General features: G+C 35.3%; 1 protein-coding gene across 1 annotated transcript; it reads left to right on the forward strand.

Annotated features, from left to right (window-relative positions):
* The first annotated feature begins 17037 nt into the window (after window positions 1-17037).
* On the forward strand, window positions 17038-19124 carry LOC126830436 (GS homeobox 1-like). The gene is given in 3 exon segments (XM_050560824.1): window positions 17038-17371; window positions 17837-18198; window positions 19110-19124. Coding segments are annotated over 3 exon segments (711 nt in total).
* The last annotated feature ends 1042 nt before the right edge of the window (window positions 19125-20166 follow it).

Here is a 20166-nt window from a genome sequence, read left to right on the forward strand (position 1 = left end):
GTTTTTCGTCCCATCCGAACGACTAGGCAGCTGTCCTTGTCAGGCCCTCCGTTCTGCATCACTGACAAAGGGAAACCACGCTGGAAAATCGAGATGAACTTTCTCGGCCAATGCAGGAATCGAACACCCGACCTCCAGGCTAGCGAGCCAGCGCCTTACCCACTTAGCCACGTGATCCCCCGGAATTCGAATGAGAATAGGTCGTAGTGTCGCTGTTCTGGCAAAATGTTCCTTATAGCACACATGACAATCTTCATTAGCGCACTCGGAGCAGAACAGCAGGACATTACCCCACCCCCTTTTTCATTTCATATCATTTATTGGTACTTGACAGGCCCGGCGGAGTGGGGGGGGGGACTTTAACCCCCCCCCCCCCCCCAATAATTGGGCTGCAAGTACTCTTTTCTCCAGGTTATTGCGGCCCCTGGACCCACGCTTATAAGGACCTAGGATGGACGCCCCCCCCCCCCCCCAATCAAGAACTGTGTCCGCCGGCCCTGCTTGATGTGTTTCACTGCCTAGGTTCGATGGCTGAGGTTGACCGTAACGTTGCTCGAGTTGTATAGACGATTTCCTGATTCAACCAGAGTGGTGGCATATGATTACTTGCTTTACTTTATTACTTACTTACAAACATGTAATATATTTGTACATTTGACTATTACTTGCTATTACTCACTTGTATCCCTGATATGGAAATGTTGCTTTATTAATTGACAAAACCTATCGATAATAATATGAAGAAACAAAAATAAAACCAACTGAAAAGAGACAGGCCAGGTAATAAAAGAAACACCCAAAAGTTCAAATTAAATAAAAAAAGAAATACAAAAAGATCAGTATGAGAACATCTGAAGAAAAATGGCGGAAAAAATAAAAAATATAACTTAATAAAAGAAAAAGGGTCCTGAATATTAATAGGACAACATATTGTTTATATCAGCAGTACACCTTTATCTACAGTTGATTCAATATAACACCTAGTTTACACTATTTACTTTTATTTTACAGTTTGAATTTAGAATTAAATCTCTTCATATTACAGGTGATGGACAGGTGGATAAACGTCACAAAACGCCAAGAGCACGCGCCACGTGACATAAACACTAAATATATTATTTAGCTGTATTTGTGAATTTATTATATTTCATTATTTCAATATTTAAGCGAGATGTTGGTTGATATTGTAATATGTAACCAAACATCTCATTACTTATTCATATTACCATATTTTTTTTTCACTATTAATTTAATATTTTTAAAACTGCAGTTGGTGAAATAGGGGGCACGTTGTAGTGTTTAGGTGGTAGGTGTGAGACTCCTGCGCTTAAAGAATACTTTAGATTTTTTACACAAAAAATTTATTCAATATAGCGAGGCACGGAGTTTGAGTACATTTTTATCGTTATTTTTTTTAGTTTCATGAAAGATAGCTGGATTGAAGGTTTTATATTTTTTTTCTTATAATTTAAATATGCTTTGGAAATTAACGCTGTTCAGGTATTCACACCCACGTGTAATTCTCCTTGTATTTGAGTAGACGTCATTTGTGAAAGCTATTTCAAAACTAACCAGCAAAATATTGATCCCTGTTTACGATATAACACGTATTCCACATAGGCTTTAAACAGACCGAGTCCTATATTATTCTTCTTTGAAATTAATGCCGGTTCGGTTTTCATAATCACGAAGTATTTTTCTTAGTATTTAATTAGATTTTATATAGGCTTTAAACAAGGCGAAGTGTCTGGTCCTATATTATTCAATAAATGCGTTAATTATTTTTGCTAAACCATTTAGTATGGCAATCAACAAGTACATCCGAGATGTTTCAATTTATAAGACAACAAACCAAATGGCACAACGTGTATTCGATAAATGCCATTCAAAGAATACATTACATAGATCACCTAAAAGATACAATATAAATGATGTTTGTTTTCCAAAGTTATGTATAGATATGAAATACGGTTTATACTTTCAGTTTTGGGTAGGTCACCCTCATTTCCCATTATTTTCTTTCTTTCGTTTGAGTCTGATCAATGAAATCTAACATTTAAATGGATATGTAACAACATTCTTGGAGTTTTTACCTTAACCACTTATATTTACCTTAATGACTCTCTTGGTATTGTGTTGTTGATTTTTGAAATCTGAATAACTGTTTTAAAAACATTGGGATTGGATGATGGTATTTCATTCATGGACAATACAATTAATTGTAGGCTACATTTATGAAATGAAATGGGGTTTAACGTCCTACTGTCTTGGCTAATGAAGACGGGCATACGCTATATAGTTTGCTACGGGAGAAATTTTGCCCGGACAGCAGTGCTACGATAAATCTATTATCGAATTCCCAATAGCCAAGGGGTCTTTTACGTGTACGCCAATGTGTACACGGGGCCTCGTTTTTTTGTCCCATCCCAACGACTTCATGTTGTCCTTAGCCAGGTGGGAAAATCCAGGTGAAATTTCGCGGCCTACGGGACCTCTATGTTAGCGAGCCAACATCTAACCCACTGAACCACCGTGGCTCCTCACATTTATGAAATTCTGTTTACGTTATGAATTTCTGTTTATTTATATTCTCTGTATACTTACTGTAATTAGGCCAAGTTATTGTATTGAATAACATAACGACTATCATTAGAACCACTGTACCACAGGAACTCTTCGGAAAACCTTTTCCAGGGTTGGCACCGGTACTGGTCTGGGAATTCCTTAGGTTCAGCCGATGTTATAGACCCTAAACGAAAATGCGAGGAGTATATAACACTCAAGTATGTACTGTTATATTCGTTTTTGTTGTTGTTGTTGTCAGCGTTTCTTCGACCTTTTCTTCTATCTCGGTTAGTGTCAGTCAGTACCAGTGCCGGTCGGTACTCGAAACCACGGTACTTTGCAAACACTGCTAAATTAACCCTGGAAGTAGTCGCAATTATCCAGATCACTGACCATATATAGGGCTGTATTTTAAGAACTGGGTTATATGTATTTAATCAGACCGAGTTCTACTTTAATATCCAATATTTTAACCACTAGCTGGATAATTGTCATCATTTAAACAAACTGTCTGTTATCGATTGTAGTTGAAACTATACGGCTCTCCATCGGCGACTTTAATAGATTAACCATTGACATTCGCTTATGTTATATATTTTTTTTAATTAATCCAATAATTATTAAGAGTCATCGGTGTCGCTGCTTGGCTCGTTCCTTGTGCATATGACTCGGGTGATTTAAAAACATGAAATGAAATGGGGTTTTACGTCCTACTGTTCTGCTTCGATATACGCCATACAGTGGGCTATGAGGGAAATTTTGCCCGGACATCGGCACTATGGCCCACTCTTATATCTAATATCAAATGCCAAGGGTTCTTTTACGTAACCGCCAATGTTTATAGGGGACCTTGGTTTTTCGTCCCGTCCGAAGGATTATACGTTGTCCCTTGCGAGTCCCTCTGTCCTGCACTACTGAAAAGGGGGGGGGGGCACGTCGGAAATTTCCGACGAACTGTCTCGGTCAACGCAGGAATTGAAATTGAAAGGGACGGAGGAACAGGCATAGCCTATATGACCTCTCTCCTAAACGTCTTACTCACTGAATTAAATTCTGTTAGAGAGCTTTTCAGTCATCCAAGTGTTTATTATTAATATAAATATCTGTTTGTGTTGTTTAGGCAGGGGGTAGTGATTTCACAAACACGCGTCATTGACCAAGTGTCGTGGTTTACATTCTCCACTTGTACGTGACAAAGAGTAGGGTCACCTGTCCAACTTCGTGAGTTTTCTCCGGGTCCCTGCACACACAGCTACATACCATTGAATTATTGAAATAAAATGGAACCATGTTAGTCCAGAAATAATCTAGTTTGTGTCGAGTGGACGTTAAACCCCATTTCTCTCTCGTCCTATTTTTCTGCATGGACTGGGATAATGAAGAAGGGAGAAAAAATTACACATTAAAATATATAAATCCAAAATAAAACTTTTATCATTAAAAGTATAAATGCGTTTAACAGTTTGGACAATGTACAATATATATTTTGAATGTATTTCGTAATATTAATACATCTGTCAAAGATACACATAATAACTGATATGTGACAATAGTTGTGTAAACCTCTTTATATTCTTTCTTTGCTCTCTAAAGAAAGGAGCTATAATATTTAAGATTGAATCGCCCCTCCAATACCATCTGAACAGAATACAGCAGTTTCTTTAAGGGACGCCGTGCTTTGGAGAACATGGCGTTGCCTCACTAACCAGGAGAGAGAGAGAGAGAGAGAGAGAGAGAGAGAGAGAGATGGGGTTTAACGTCCACTCGACACAACTAGGTCATTTCGGGACTAACATATGGTTTAATTTTATTTCAATAATTCGCTTGCGCGTAGGGGTCTTTAGCAGTGGGAGGAAACCGGAGGACTCGGAGAAAACCCACGAGGCTAGACAGGCGTCCCTACTCCTTGTCACGTACAACCGGGGATTCGAAACCACGCCAGTTGACTCAATGACAGGCCTTTTGATACAGCACGCACGTGCTCATCATTCGGCCATCTACCCCCCCCCACTAACCAGGAAGTCCGTAGTGTCCCCTGTAACTTATTAGGGGGAACCAGTTGTTCCTGATCAAACCGGTAACGAAATTGACGACCCTCGTTAAATACTTCATTTCTCCAGCACCCTGCCGGCTGTACTAGATTTGTTTGGATAGGTAATGAAACAAAACTAAATGGATCTCATATAAATATAAAGTATATATACGTGTATTTGGAATATCACGTAGTAGGTCACGTGCCCACATGGTCAAGATGTTCAAGATTTCATGACCCGTGGCTAGTTGATAATAATGACATGATTTCTAGAAGGGGAGTCCGTGCCAATCACATCTTGCCCCCAAAACGGATAAAATTTGTTTTTGTTAAAAAAAATAGATACACACGTGCCAAGATATGGCATGAAATCGAACAACTGTCATCATGAGGTAAATATAATGGTTGGTGGACCAATCATATAATGATGACCCCAGCACGTGCGGTTAGCAACGGAAATCATCTAATCATAATAACAATCATAATTATGACCATTATTTTTATTATTCAACTTTCTGATGAAAGAAATTATAGAAATTGTCTTTTATCATGTTCAATTACTAATGTCGATATTTACAATAGTCGACCAATTTATTTGAATGCCCGGAAGAGATTTTTGTCTCGTTACAAAAAACTCCAACGCTGGACATGTAATATTAACTCTAACATAAGGACGGGATCGTCTAATCAGACTGACCACCAACAGACCACCATTTAAACTCTCGGACAGCTGATTGACCGCTTCTAAAAGTCCGAAAGATAACCAGAGGCTAGCTGAGGGAGCTAGTAAGGGCCGCTCATCGAACTTAAGTGATCCCCTACTGGGGTTAAGTTAGGGGCCAGGAGGCAGAAGAGATAAAATCAAGACGCCATTGTTCGCCAATTTCTCCCTTTTCAACTAACTAGTAATTTCTTCATCTCCTCTTCTCGATAACATCTTAGTGTGATTTAACTGTCAGAGTAAAATGACCACTGTTCGTCGTGTCAAGACCTTTTACAATATGATTTGTGAGCCTAGGTTTTGTCTTTCAGATTCCTTTAATACTCGATTAGATAAAGACAGAGACTTGTGTCATTCAGTAATTTATCCTTTCTGTCATATCATGTCCATTCTCTTACAAATAACATGGCCTGGTTATCATCGGTGTATATGAGAGCAAGACGAAGAATACTTTTATTATTGACTTTTATACTTTAGATATATTTTGCTAGCATGTGATATTGCATGGCTAAGGGTATCTCCACCCCATTTCAAATAGCATGTTTTCATTTTGAAAACCCCACTAAAAAGTTCGTTATTTTAGCCATTTTTGTTTACCAGGTCTACTTTGTTTGTATCGATTATAATTATTTAGTTATACTACAAAACATAAAACAAGTATGAAAATATTATAATTATACACAAACTCTGGTTCTAAAGTTGTCTTCTTAAGTTTCCTTGTTTAATTGAGGGAGGAGAGGTTAGATTCTAAACTAGAATGTCGTGGCTCGAATCCCAGCATGGGCAGATACGACCGCTATGGACTGTTAGGGGATTTGTGTGTGCCTAGCCGTTCTGGTGGTCCAATAGTTCACACATGATTAAGCGGAAGGGTCACTATAATATGAGGAAAAGCCTCATAGAATTGAAAATTACAATTCGTTTGTCTGAAAATGATTGAAATATTGTGCTAAATAGGCATTAAACCCCCTTTTAAATTCAAAACTTAACTCATCTAGAGGCATTTCACAGGGTTAAGTTCTTAGTCCACCTTTATTTATTAAATACATTAATGGTTTTACAACTGAGATATTTTATATTTTCAGCACAAGGCTAATAAAGGAATATTTTAAAATAAGTATGATTTACCGAAGTTTTTGTAAATGACATTTTTAAAATGAGTAGCCCTCTTTGATTGGGTATAAAATAATAATGCCCATTTAATCAAATTTGATGTTTTGATTAGCTTGCGACCAGTGCGTATTTATGTCAACAAAATTTGAATTATAGGTTCAGAGACCCAGCCATTTATGAGATATAACTAATTTGGTGTTCAGTAATCGACAGTTTTAGTCAAAACCGTAAAAACATAAAGTGGTTTGAAATGAAAATTTAATTATTATAGATCAAATTAATAAACCAAATAGTATATTAGATCATCCCAGTTCAATACTTTACATGGACCTAAATCAAGTAGGTTTAGCCCATATAAATTTCTATCAACCATTTTTTAAAGGGTGCCGAGATTCCACAAAGTTGGAATGGTATAAATGTTTATTTTAATGACACAATTTTGTAACATTCTAAAACCAGTACATGTATATATATATATGTATATATCATATATTTAAATGGTTTGTGTTGTTTTAAAATGGATTCATATGTAATTAATATAAGTAGTATTTAAGTTTAAGCTCGAATTTTCTATGTGTCTTGGTTCACAAAATAAATTTAAAAAGTAACTGAAAAAAAATCATTTTACTTTAGCAACAGATAAGAATGCACAAACCTAGGGTGATTCACACGTTTTATACTACTAGCTGGGACTTAACGCCAGCCTCCGACTTCGGTGAGGGGGTGGGGTATCACATGCAAGAGTTATTCATAGCTTTATTCATTGTTCGTGGTCAAGGAGGCTAAGTAGGTAAGACGTTGGCTCACTAGCCTGGAGGTCCGGTGTTCGATCCCTGCATTGGCCGAGAAAGTTCATCTAGATTTTCCGGCGTGGACGGAGGGCCTGACAAGTACACATTGGCGTGCACGTAAAAGATCCATTAACAGTTTGAATTCGATATATAAGTAGGCCGCAGTGCCACTGTCCGGGCAAAATATCCCTTATAGCACACTGTATGGCGTATGCCCGTCTTCATTAGCCCAGTTTGGAGCAGAACAGTAGGACATTAAACCCATTTCAATTCATTTGCTTTAAACACGGTGATATCGCCGACATGGGACCTCCAAAATTTATATAATTTAGGGTCTCACCAAGTCTACCCCCCCACCCACCTGACAAGAGTATAACCGTTTTCGTTCGAAACATGTAACATGTTACAGACTCTCGGACAAGTAGAAACTACTACAGTAGGCCTATATACAACATTAAAAGACGTAGGCCTACAGTCAAACATGGTCGATGAACAAGTGACGAAATGTGTAATATGGTACTCATGCACTTACTAGTATAGGTCGAATTAGTATGTGATGATACACATATCACACTCACACGTAGGCTACTGACAATTGATGATGACATTCTAATCTAGATCCATTATTTTTACAAGCTGTAGCATCTGTTAAATAGGGTAACCCGATCGTACAGTGAACTAACTAGTATAGTCTATATTTATATCTAAAGTATGTTCAATTGTAATTTTATCATGAAATATAATTCATTTTGGGTAGCATGTACGGCGAGGCAACTGTCGAATCTCCAAAGCAAATGAAATGAAATGGGGTTTAAGGTTCAAAGCACTCAGAACTTAAAAATATAACCAACATGCAAATGAAAATAAACAGAAAAGATACACAAGCAGAAGAAAAGTCCATTAGCCATGCCACTGTTAAAATCCTAATTAATAGAAAACTAGAATAAAATGCATCATGTTATGATATTTGTAGACGAATTGGGCAGACAATTAACAAACTTCCAACAATGAATACTTGAAGATATCAGCAAATATATTTCAAAACGGCCACAGTAGGGTTAGGGTTAAGGTAATAAAGATTAGCTAGGGTTGGAGTAATCATATATCATTAATAAATGAGGATATAAGATAATCTTTATTCATGCACTGAACATTTCTAATATATTTACTATGTTTTGTCTTATTCTAATGATAATTTTAAAGCGGAACTTCTTATCACGGCTTTTAATTTCAAATTCCTCCATTCATTTTTGTATCTAATCATTGATACAGATATTGTTTATTAAGGATTTGGTCAGAGACTCATAGAACCAAAACATAATACAGTACAATAGTCAGGTAAGACAGTATGGTATAGGATTGGTAATATTACGCGCAGACTTGGTGTTTTCAGTGTATTGAGGTCCTTCTAGTGAGATAATCAATAGAACTGGGTTTTTGATAACTCGTTTCTTAATACCCATATCTTATTTATACAAGTAGATAATTTTAACCAAATGTTAATGTTAATAATAAATTATAAAATCCATTTTTTTTTCAATAATGTATAGTTACTTAAATATTGAACCTGTAGTTTATGTAATGTCTTACAAACATGACACAAATCTTCAGTTATATTTGATGTATAAAACATGTTTTGCTAATTTTCTCTTATACAAATTATTGCAAGGTAGCCACGATATTCCATATTAAAAGGCAGGCGTAACAATTCCAGACACCACACAATACATGGTTATTGCCAAATCATTGAAATAGATCGATTCTTACTTTCTACCGATTTCATACCACCGTCGTTGCTGCTTGAACGATAAATATTTTCTATCCAAACGTCATGTCGAGGGGCAAATTACGTATGTTGGGATTTTTTTCTTTTTTGGTCTTCTTTTTTTTTCGGGGGGGGGGGGGGGGATAATCGTCTAGATCACTGTCTATAATACACGGTTATGTCCTCATTTTGGTTTAATTTAAATAAGAATAAGAAATGATTTTTTTTCCATCTGTAAATAAGAATAATTGTCTTTCGGTCTTTTGGGGCATCGAGGTTTTAAAATTCGAGTTTCAGAACTCCCATCCGAAAATGAATTTAATAAATCATAAATTTAATACCGATCGTAACTTTCTTTAGTGAACGTTCAAGGACTGGACTCAAAACTCGAGACGCTGCCATGAAGTCCTCTAATCTGTGACATGATTAATATTCCTTATAATGATTTCTCCCAACGCCTTCCACTTAAAACTGATTATATTTACAATAACTAGTTCTGGGATTGATTTCGTTAATTGATGTTTTAGCCTGTTGACGTGTAATATAAGAAATGATGTATGGTGTATAGCATCACTAGACGCTGACACCGGATATAATTGTCAACTTGACCTCTCACCCTTCAACTCTTCAAACTTTGACGACACCGTTTAATTCTTTTTTTTTAGGATGGTGGGACCCGAGAAAAAAGATAAAAAAAAAACGACAAAAATTACCCGATGAATAAATGTGAGAATATAATTTTTAATTTGAAAGCGGATATACCTGGGGTTCTAGAGGATCACTCACAGGGAAAACAAAAAACGTAAAAAAAGGGGAAAAAAGTAAATTGGTCAGTGGAGATATTGAGATTATATGGTTATCTTTTTTTTTCAATTTTAGGTTTTTACGAATAAATTAATAAAATAATTTGCTAAAAGCAAACGGAGAACGACGTTTTGGTCAGAAACAGTTCGCCAAGAGGAGGGCTTTTAAAACCCTAAACCTAATCAATTAGCTCCAAGTAGCACCACCGGTTTAACATCTGCGGTCGAAACGTCGGTCTACCGTATAAATTATACCCCAACCCCAGGGGTTGACTTTTAATGATTAAAGAAATTTTAAAATACAACTTTTTTTTATACTTTTAACACTTCATCTAAATAACTATTTAGTACATCAACTTATGTTTTGATCGAAAACCCGTATAATATATCTTGGAAAAATCATAATTCTACCGTCTCTTTGCTGAAATATGAACTGGTTTACACAGGTTTAGCGGAAGTGGAGGCCGGTCATTTGCTATTCAAAACGGGTTTCTGGTATGCACTTAGATAATTTTCCACCCCAAAGAAGTGTCACCCCGGGGCATATGCCCCCCCCCCCTCTGACCCAACCCGACCCCTCAGTCCACCCTCCCACTATGTGAGGCACCTGCCCAAATACAAAAATTGAAATCATAAATGTGATCTTGAATAATGAAATACTTGACCAATGACGTAACGGGTCACATTATAGCCTACATACAGGTAAAAACTAGATGACTTAATTTTCATCATTCATAAATCTTCTATCGTGTCATTAATCTCAGAATCCTTTTAAAATCAAAGCCAGAAATTTAAACAGGTCAGATAAAATAATTTTGGGTGGGGTGAAATTTTGTTTTGTAGAGAGACAGGTAAATGAAAATGAATGAATATACGTTTGTATATTGCTGGTTCTATGCCAAATATGTCAAGAGGTCAGCATTTTATGTAGTATAGGAAAATAAAACCCCAGTAGGCTTCAATAATATGACAATGAAAATGAAAACGTAATCACAATCATTTTCATTTTTTTGTGTGAAAAAGAATTGAATCATGAAACAAAAAGAAGCCCACAAAGACCCTACAACTTGACCTAGTCGTTAAGCTAAACTTGACATAAAGTACTTTAACCTAACACAACAACGTGCTGGTAATTTACGTACAAAATAATTAAAAGAATTCAAATATTCTAGGGCCCGCAACTCTCTTGACTAAACGCTATCACGTGGTTTACTATACACGTGCATTCATTCTCGATGCCTAAAGGCACTCCAAAAACAAATTGAGCTAAAATAGTCGCACGTCAATTTCGAGATACGGGTCGCTACCTCGGCCCAGGATACAGCAACAAGCGTAATGTCGTGTCGTCAAGAAAGGCTCTAAATGTATGCGGGTCAGTGCTATCACCGCAGGCCCCGTCTTAAATAATGTCGGTAGCTCTTTAAAATTGTACTCAAGTACATTATTCCCTAATTCAAAACCCCTTTTTTCGAGAAAAAACAAGAGATGCCTGCATATTAGACTCGATTATAAGAGGAATAAACTAAGGTAATGAATAAAATGATTGCCCTCGCCTTATAAAACCCTTCTAGTCCTTTCAAATTATATTTATTAACCATCTTTAAAAACCAATTTTAAGGAACTAAAAGAAAAAGCCCAAGGACTATAATCTGTTCAAGCGATCTGTTTACTTCAAATAATTTTATTCTTATAATGTTGTTTTTTTATTCCAAAAGAAAACTGCATTTCTTGGACAAAGATATAACATCATTTCATTTATCAATTTATCGAGTGGACCGCAACCTTTAAACCATGCCTTGGTTTTGCAGTAAAACGATATTCATCGATATTCTCTACTTTGTCACAAATACGGTAATAGTTATTATTCAAATAATTGTGTATTTTTTTTAACTAACTCATCCGAACGCTTTAAAGGTTAAATTGTTTGGAAACATCTAGCTCGCACTAAGAAATAAACATCCCCCGAACAACAGATTGTAAAATTAATCAGCGGTGAATGAAAACTGTGAATTAATTCAACGATAAATTATCAAGTTTTGGCATGGAAAATCGAAAATAATTAACCCCCAAATCTGCAGAAAATTGATGCCACGATAATCACAAAGAACAACCATCAATATTTGATCAATGACTTAATGGTCGCCATGACACAGGTCACATGATGAAACAGTTCCGGGTCAAGAAAGTTGGTGATTTTGACCCCTCATTAACTTCTGCTCTTCGATAAATTATATCTTGTTTTGTTGCTAAAACCGGAAGCTTTTGGTGTGTTTTAGCGACACCTGACGTTAGCACGTGACCAAAATGACAGTAGAGCGACAAATGAGTGACCATTTAATGATTGGCTAAGGACAACATTATGATTGATCAATGATCGATTAAGCAAGTACAAATAAGGTCAAATAAATGACATGTAAAGCACACGCATCGTTTAAAATTTCTATGGGTAAATTGATTAATGTTGACTTAAAGTCTAATATAACAGGAATATAAAGGCGTCGTATACACTTGAACTCGCTAGTCAATTGTAACAGGATTTTATAGCTGATTACACATCAAGATCCCTTGAAGTGTTCCGAATTGAACGAATTTGTTATTCATCGTATAAAGGACTATTTGTTTAGATTAAAGAACTGTTCCTAGATCAATATGTTTTCTCTTGCCGATAATAGTTTTTTTTTGTTCCGCGCAAATATTGTGTTCTTCCTTGTTCAAAAGAAGTAGAAAGAAAAGAAGAATATGTTATTTAAAAATATCGCTATTAGTATTACAAAAACAATACAATCTTAGACATTACACCCGGCGTTTAAGGTTCACGATTATTATCGATTTTAAAATTAAAACCAGAATAAAAATCCGTAATGGAAATAACTAACATGGAGATTCTTACAATTTCTTAAATCAACTATGCATTTGCTTGAAGTTGTGTTTATGTATTTTCTATTTAATCCTCCTGTTTTATTCTTTAATTAATTTTACCTTTTATTTTATGCATCATCTTTGTTTAATGTTTAATACGTAAATGTAGGAATATTTCTACTTCTGTTACTTCTATTAACTTTTGCAAGTACATACGTAAATGTAGGAATATTTCTACTTCTGTTACTTCTATTAACTTTTGCAAGTACATACGTAAATGTAGGAATATTTCTACTTCTGTTACTTCTATTAACTTTTGCAAGTACATGTACATGTAAAACGGTTTTATTACTGACACATGTTATTTTCTATTAATAGTAAATAGTTACTTTCTCACTCTATCAAAATAATTTAAATATCGCAGAAACTAATATCGTATGATTTTCTGTTTTATTCCGATACTGTGGTTCCAAATGTGGAAAAATCTCATCACTGAATCATGATGCAACAGCAAAATTTATGATTTTATTTCATCTTAGATTATATACAAAATTCAAGACAATTTTCATAATTGGATTCAATTACATGTATGATACGTTTAGGGTATTTTAATTAGAATATGGCTAAATTTGCAAAATATGTGACCTCTAAATGCTAAACTTAGAGTTGTTATATTAATGATCACCTTTTGATTGTAATTTTCGAAAGAACCTCAGTGAAAATGGGGGAAATAACTACTGCACCGTTTGAAAACGTTCCAACATTAAATAAATACTGAATCTTCCCCATTATAACGAAATGGTCACAAATTTCGATAAAGTCGATAAAGCATATTAATTAACCATAGTTGTTTTAAATTATTCCTTTATTAACCGTGTGTCGAAATATGAAATAAACATATCCAATGATTTCTTCTTTTTTTTTCAAGATTTACACCCGCTTCCAGCTAGGGTGATGTCGTAGACAAGTGTTTCCTAGGAGACGAGGGGTCAGTCTAGCTTAGGATGAAAATTTAACAGCGATTAGGAAGCTTAATATAATAGAGGTGGACTAAGAACATAACCTTGTAGCATGCCTTTAGTTATATTCTATGTTTTGAATGAAATGGGGTTTCAATGTCTCTTAAACACAAGTTATCATCTATTTTGCGATTAACATGTCGAAATTTTTATTTCTATGGTTAGGTAATGCGAGGCGACAGAATTGTGCCCAGATAGTGGCGTTTTTATCTATTATTCTTCGATTTCTATCGGTAAAGTTTTTTTACGTGCATGCTAATATGTACACAAGCGGGTGTAGACTAAGTTTTGCCATACTATCCAGATAACTAGAGACATCTTCCCTGTCAATTTGACAGTTTTTATTCCCCTGGCAAGTGAAGAAAATGAAATGAAATGGGGTTTAGCTTAATGTCCAACTGTTCTGCTCCGTAAGACGGACATACGCCATACCGTGTGCTTATATCGAATTCCAACTGCCAAGGGATCTTTTACATGCACGCCAATGTGTACACGGGACCTCGGTTTTTCGTTCCGCCCGAACGACTAAACGACTGCCCTTGTCAAGCCCTCTGCCCTGCACCACTGACAAGGGAAAACCACACCGGAAAATCCCGATGAACTTTATCGGTCAACACAGGATCGAACCCGCGACCTCCAGGCTAGCGATCCAGCGTCTTACTCACTCAGCCGCCGTGGCTGCAACACGTGAAGGTCAGGCTTGAAAAACCCCGAGCGTTCGCCTCTGTCCACGTCAGGATTCGAAAGTACCTGACCGCTCAAACTATAACGACCCCCTTTCTCTCGTTTATAACTAGATAATTATCTGTTCAATTATTCAGAAAAAAAAATCAGTTTTCGATTGACTTGACTCGCACGTCCATACGATAAAGAAACTTTTAATGACGCAGATCTGCCCAGATCAAAACAAACAAAGAAAATAAAATCTCTAGTATTCCTCCCAACACAATTAAAGCTTCAGCCACTTCCGACATCCTATTTATATATTTATTTCATTATAACAAATGTTTTGTCTAATTCTTCGTTTTTTTCCTCCAATAATATATAATTTAATAAGTTCCCGCTGGGTCTGTGCACGTATTTAACATGTCGCCGGGATGTGTTTAAGGAGGTGCATACCGAGTGTTTATTATGCTTTGTATAATAATAATAGAATGTCAAGTATATTTAACAAAAGCTCACAAGGTAGAAATATTGAAGTATCTAGTTCCCATGTACGTGCATTATTATGTACATGAATAAAGTGAGTTATTAGGGTAGGTTTGTATCGTGCTGTGATATTGTTCACCTGAGTACACGACGAACTGTCGTCTGTATTGATACAATAGGAAACACTTGATACCATCGAGTAAATAACTTTTCCCGTGGCCTCATTTATTCCATCGTTTATTGAAGACTAAGATCATATTCAGTTTTATTTCGTGTTCGATTATGACAAATCGACAAATCGCTTTATTAACTAATGATAAATTTAAAGGTACATTATGTAAGATTTAGATAAAGAACTAGCCATTCTTGCTATAATAGTTCGAAAGTAGATGATGTAAAATGAATAATTTGAAAATTTCATTCAAATTACTCTATTTGCAAGCGAAGATATTAGCCTTTGAAGGTTTGACAGACGTGTGCAATAATTTCAACCACCGTACTGGTTGATCGAAGCCCTCCATATTTGATTAAATCAAAGTATCGCTGAACCATTCTAATCTGTTTAATTTTGGAGAAATCTGATGCCATCGAGAGTTGATTAAGGCCTGGATCAGTTAATTAATGTCTAATTAATACTTTAGAAAACATTTCAGGCCTAAAGAAAGACCTGCAATAGTCAGATTTAGCTCTTGCATAATGCATGTTTAAGATTAATAAAATGTTGTAATATATTTTATATTACACAATAACATATTGTATAAAGGTGGTAATGTATAAAAGAAAACTCAACGTGTGCTCGTCTATTATAGTCCATGGTTTAGGTCATATTTAGTTCTATTTTGTGTTCGATTATCGTTTCATTAACAAATTAATAACTTACAGTTAATAAAATGTTGTAATATATTTAATTTTACACAATAACATACATGTATTGTTTAAAACAAAACCCAACGTCGGCTCGTGTATTCCATGGTCGTTTATTGAAGTCGAAGATTAATTCAGTTTTATTTTTGGTCGATTAGGACGACAATCGGTTTATTAACAAATTGCATACTTACTGTTAATGAAATGTTGGAAAATGTGTAATATTACATCATAAAATAATGTATAAAGGCGAAGAACAAAAACCAACGTAATCGACTCATGCATACAGACGTGAAATTTAATATTATTCTAACAACACATATACAATTACACCTGACACAGATCCATCTGGAGAGCGTGGGTTTACTGACGACATTTTGAAATTTTAAAAAAGTTTCGCCATCTATTACATCTAACTTCACAGCATATAAATTAATATTGTATTCTAAAACTAACAAATCTGTTTTAATATTGAACATACGATTATACGTTTTTTGTATTATTTAGCACCTCCAACTAAATATCTGATTACCAATAGAATAGAGTGTTTATTTTATATGGAAGTTGTTGTTGATTTGAATATCTAAATGTGAATTAAATATACATTTATCCAGGAAATAGTATATCAATAATTTATTTATAGTGGAAGCGGGAAATACAGCAGTTAATAAGTTGGCTGTCGTTTTAATGTTACTGAAAGGCCGTATTCTATCGCTACCTTTCTTTACGACTAATAAATTCATCATCTCTATTGTAGTAAAAACTAGTTACTTCTACACGATTTAATGAATGGGAATCTGATGAGCTAGCAGTGTCAATAAAAAACATTACAGCCACTTTCACCTCCATATTCTACCCCGCGCGTGAATTCATTGGCTCGTGCGGGCACGTGCTAAGCCTGCGCAAAGGCACGTCTGGCGAATTGACGTGATGATCAACCAATACGAGAGCGTTTTGAAGAGAGTAATGGCAATAACAAATGATTTGAATGATGATGAGAACTTGCTAATGACCAATAGAAAAATCATGACTAAAGTCGACGAACGAAGCGAATAGGGCTATGAATATCAATGGCCTTATTATTGCTGCCTAATTATTATTGGACCCACGTGAAGAAAGGAACAATACCGACATCAGTATAAAACCAATGATCTACAAATTCATTTAGTTTTACTCTAAACATCATTACATTGTAACTGTTGTCGCTACAACTCAGAATGAAGCGCTGATCATTGTGAAGCCACAGTTTTTTTTTAAAAAGAGAAACTTTTTTAAGATTAGTTGGTGGTGAAATTTTTGAAAAGAGAATTTATTATTTACAAAGTTTTAATGTTACTGAGTGACTACAGAAGAAGAATGTCTCGATCATTTTTAGTGGATTCTTTAATTGTGCAGAAACCTGCGAGATCAAGTGACTCTGGATCGCTTTCTACTTCAACTTCAACGTCTTCAGATAGCATGTTATCAAGGCATCTTCAGCACCTTCCAAGCAGTCACGGACTTCCATGTTATCCACGCCACCCAGCTGAGATGCTAGGATTGTGTTGTCCACTGTGCATTCATCCAAATCAGCATGTAATACCTACCACATCCACGGTTTCATCTATGAAAACTACTTCATCCCTAGGACCAGTTCCGAAGACGATCTTAGGCGGACTTACGTCTCCGTACTCTCATCCGTTTCCACATCATTTTGATTTGGTTGCGTCTACGTATCCTCAGCATCACGCATTACAGCCCTCAACCACAGTAGCATCTTTTGAACACGTGAACGTCAAACGACCTCACTCGGCTAATAGTGGTAAGTTATCAAATTTTTATTTAATGAAACATTTTTCTTTAAGATCTTCGATGGCGTTGTTCCTTTATCTTTGACTGATGCTTGTTTCAGACTTTTGTTTTCATACACACACACGTACACGTCAAGCTTTGGCAATAATCACGAGTATAAAACCTAATAAGGCTAATTATTTTTTGAAGCTAAAGAAATATTAGTTCAACATTTTTAATATTTTCAATATTGTGCTTGGAAAGTAAAGGTAACATATAAATAGTGTAGGTTTACACACGCACAACTGAAACAAATCTGAAATGCAAAATTTTAGAATGCTTTATTTTAACTTTTCGGACATTTCGAAAATCCACACATATTTACAGACGCTTTCTACTTCACCTCCACATAATTTTTCATGACTTCATTTTATCATTTTAGATGTAAACGGACCTTCGGACGATCTGCCAAGCAGTAAACGAATTCGTACAGCTTTCACAAGTACACAGCTTCTAGAGTTAGAAAGAGAATTCAACTCGAGCATGTATTTATCGCGCCTCAGAAGAATAGAAATAGCCACGTATCTTAACCTGTCAGAGAAACAAGTCAAAATTTGGTTCCAGAATCGTCGTGTCAAATACAAAAAAGACGGAGGAACCGAACCACGAGAATGTCGCTGTTTACGCACGTGCGGATCGCGCTCAGACAAAAAGAAGCACGAGTCTTGTTCGGATCGAGGCGATGACGTAAGTGATGACACTGATGATGATGGACACGACTGTTCACGTGAGCAGCACGAGGACTGTACAATACACGTGGACATCGACCATTCAGAGCAACCTGTTTAAATATTTTATTTTCACTGGACTAAACAATTCCAAATTGATTCGGGGGTCAAATTAAATTGACCTTTTATGCAGCGGCGTGCAACAGGCCACAGAGGGATTGAACCGCACACAGATGAATTACTGACAGTGAGTGACCAAAACAAAGATCGTGTCATTGACAGACATAAGAAAGTTTCCCAGAATGTGCCTGTATCGGTGGAAGGAGGAGAGAAACACATCTAGTCGAATTAAGTATTAAAATCATGATTTCACTTCATATTATGCTTGTCCAGTTATTACAGTGATACGTCAAAGTTTTCCCCGATAACGGGAAGTCAATCTCTAGTCCTTCTCTCATTGCTCAATATATATATTACTTTAAAATAGGCTTTTCAAGAAAAAATAAAGTTTATATGCCCATATTCATATATTGCTACATGTAACTCAATTCATATATTACATGTAGTAATTTTCCCGTTTAGACTTCTTGATTAATAAAATATATAAACTATATTTATTTTTCATACGAATCTGTCTCTTTGTAAAATTATCTAGAATTTTATTTAAACCGATATTTTTATGTTGGTTAATTTTTACAAGTAATTATTTTGATGCAATATTTTATTCATTAACAAAGTTTGAAATTCAAATTATTTTTTTAGTTTCATTTATGGTTTGAATTCTTATATTTTGTTATTAGAATTATTTTATGTTTATTTTATTTGAATTAGAATAATTTGTAATTTAAAACATTAAAGTATTACTAAAGTAAGGAATATATGTAAATCTTTGTCACATTGTTAATGTAATATGTTTTCACGAATCTCAAGCATATAGTGCCTTAATATTTACATTTATATACAGAAGTTAACTATTTTGTATATCCTTTGTTTATTATGTATATAATTGTTAAATAAAATTTGTTAATTATAATTTGATTGTTATAAATACGCTTTAAACAAAAAGATAATAAACAATTATACAGGGGTACAGTCCGAAGGACACAACGAGCAAAAAACGTATGAATATTGCTTCCTGATATAAGAGTAATTTTAATCGGTAACGGTGACAGTACATTAATGGGCATTAGGTTGAAGATTTATATTAAGAACTGAAAACAGAAAATAAAACTTCAAAACAGAGGAGAGTTGGCTGTCTTCGATTGGGGTGGGAGTGACGGTAGTATTTAAAATGTTAATACAATTATTGATTTCGTCTGGATAACGACATTATGAAGATGTATTCTATTCAGGTTAGAGTCAGCTTTACGGGTCGTGATATATGTCAAAATAATGTTGTATATTTTGAAACCATACAACTAAAATGTAAAGTTCTGTATTTGAGGTATGATGTCGAGCCATCCTCATTTTGCCGATATCTGGAAGCTTTTCATAAATTATCAATTTGCAGTTTAAGGGGAGACCACTCCGTTGCCCGTTCATTATTCTACGAGAAAATCCAATGATAAAATGAAAATAAAAGGCAATAACGCTGTCTGAAATATAGTATAAGGGCATTTTTTCAATATTTGATTTAATTATGATAGCCGAAGGCCCCTTTCATTATGTGCCAACAAGGAGAACTCGGCGAAAACCCACGAAGATTAGGCAGACAGTCTAAGTTCTTGCCTGGGCTCGAATCACGAGGTACTTGAATTGATGACCGACCTCAAGATCTAAAGCGTACAACCAAGCAGGAATTCTATTTGTCTTATTTCCCTACCCCGTGCACTTAAGAGAAAATCTATGTGATTCTAATAAAGCAATAAATTTGTATATTGTTTGAAATCTTGACCGGTCAAAATGTTCTTCCAATCAAAATCGCATATCGTTCTCTTTAATTTGATTGCCGGCGCGCAAACAAGAGAGATATCTCGCTCAAAATTTG

This window comes from Patella vulgata, chromosome 8 (genome assembly GCF_932274485.2).
Source record: "Patella vulgata chromosome 8, xgPatVulg1.2, whole genome shotgun sequence".
NCBI classification, from domain to species: domain Eukaryota; kingdom Metazoa; phylum Mollusca; class Gastropoda; family Patellidae; genus Patella; species Patella vulgata.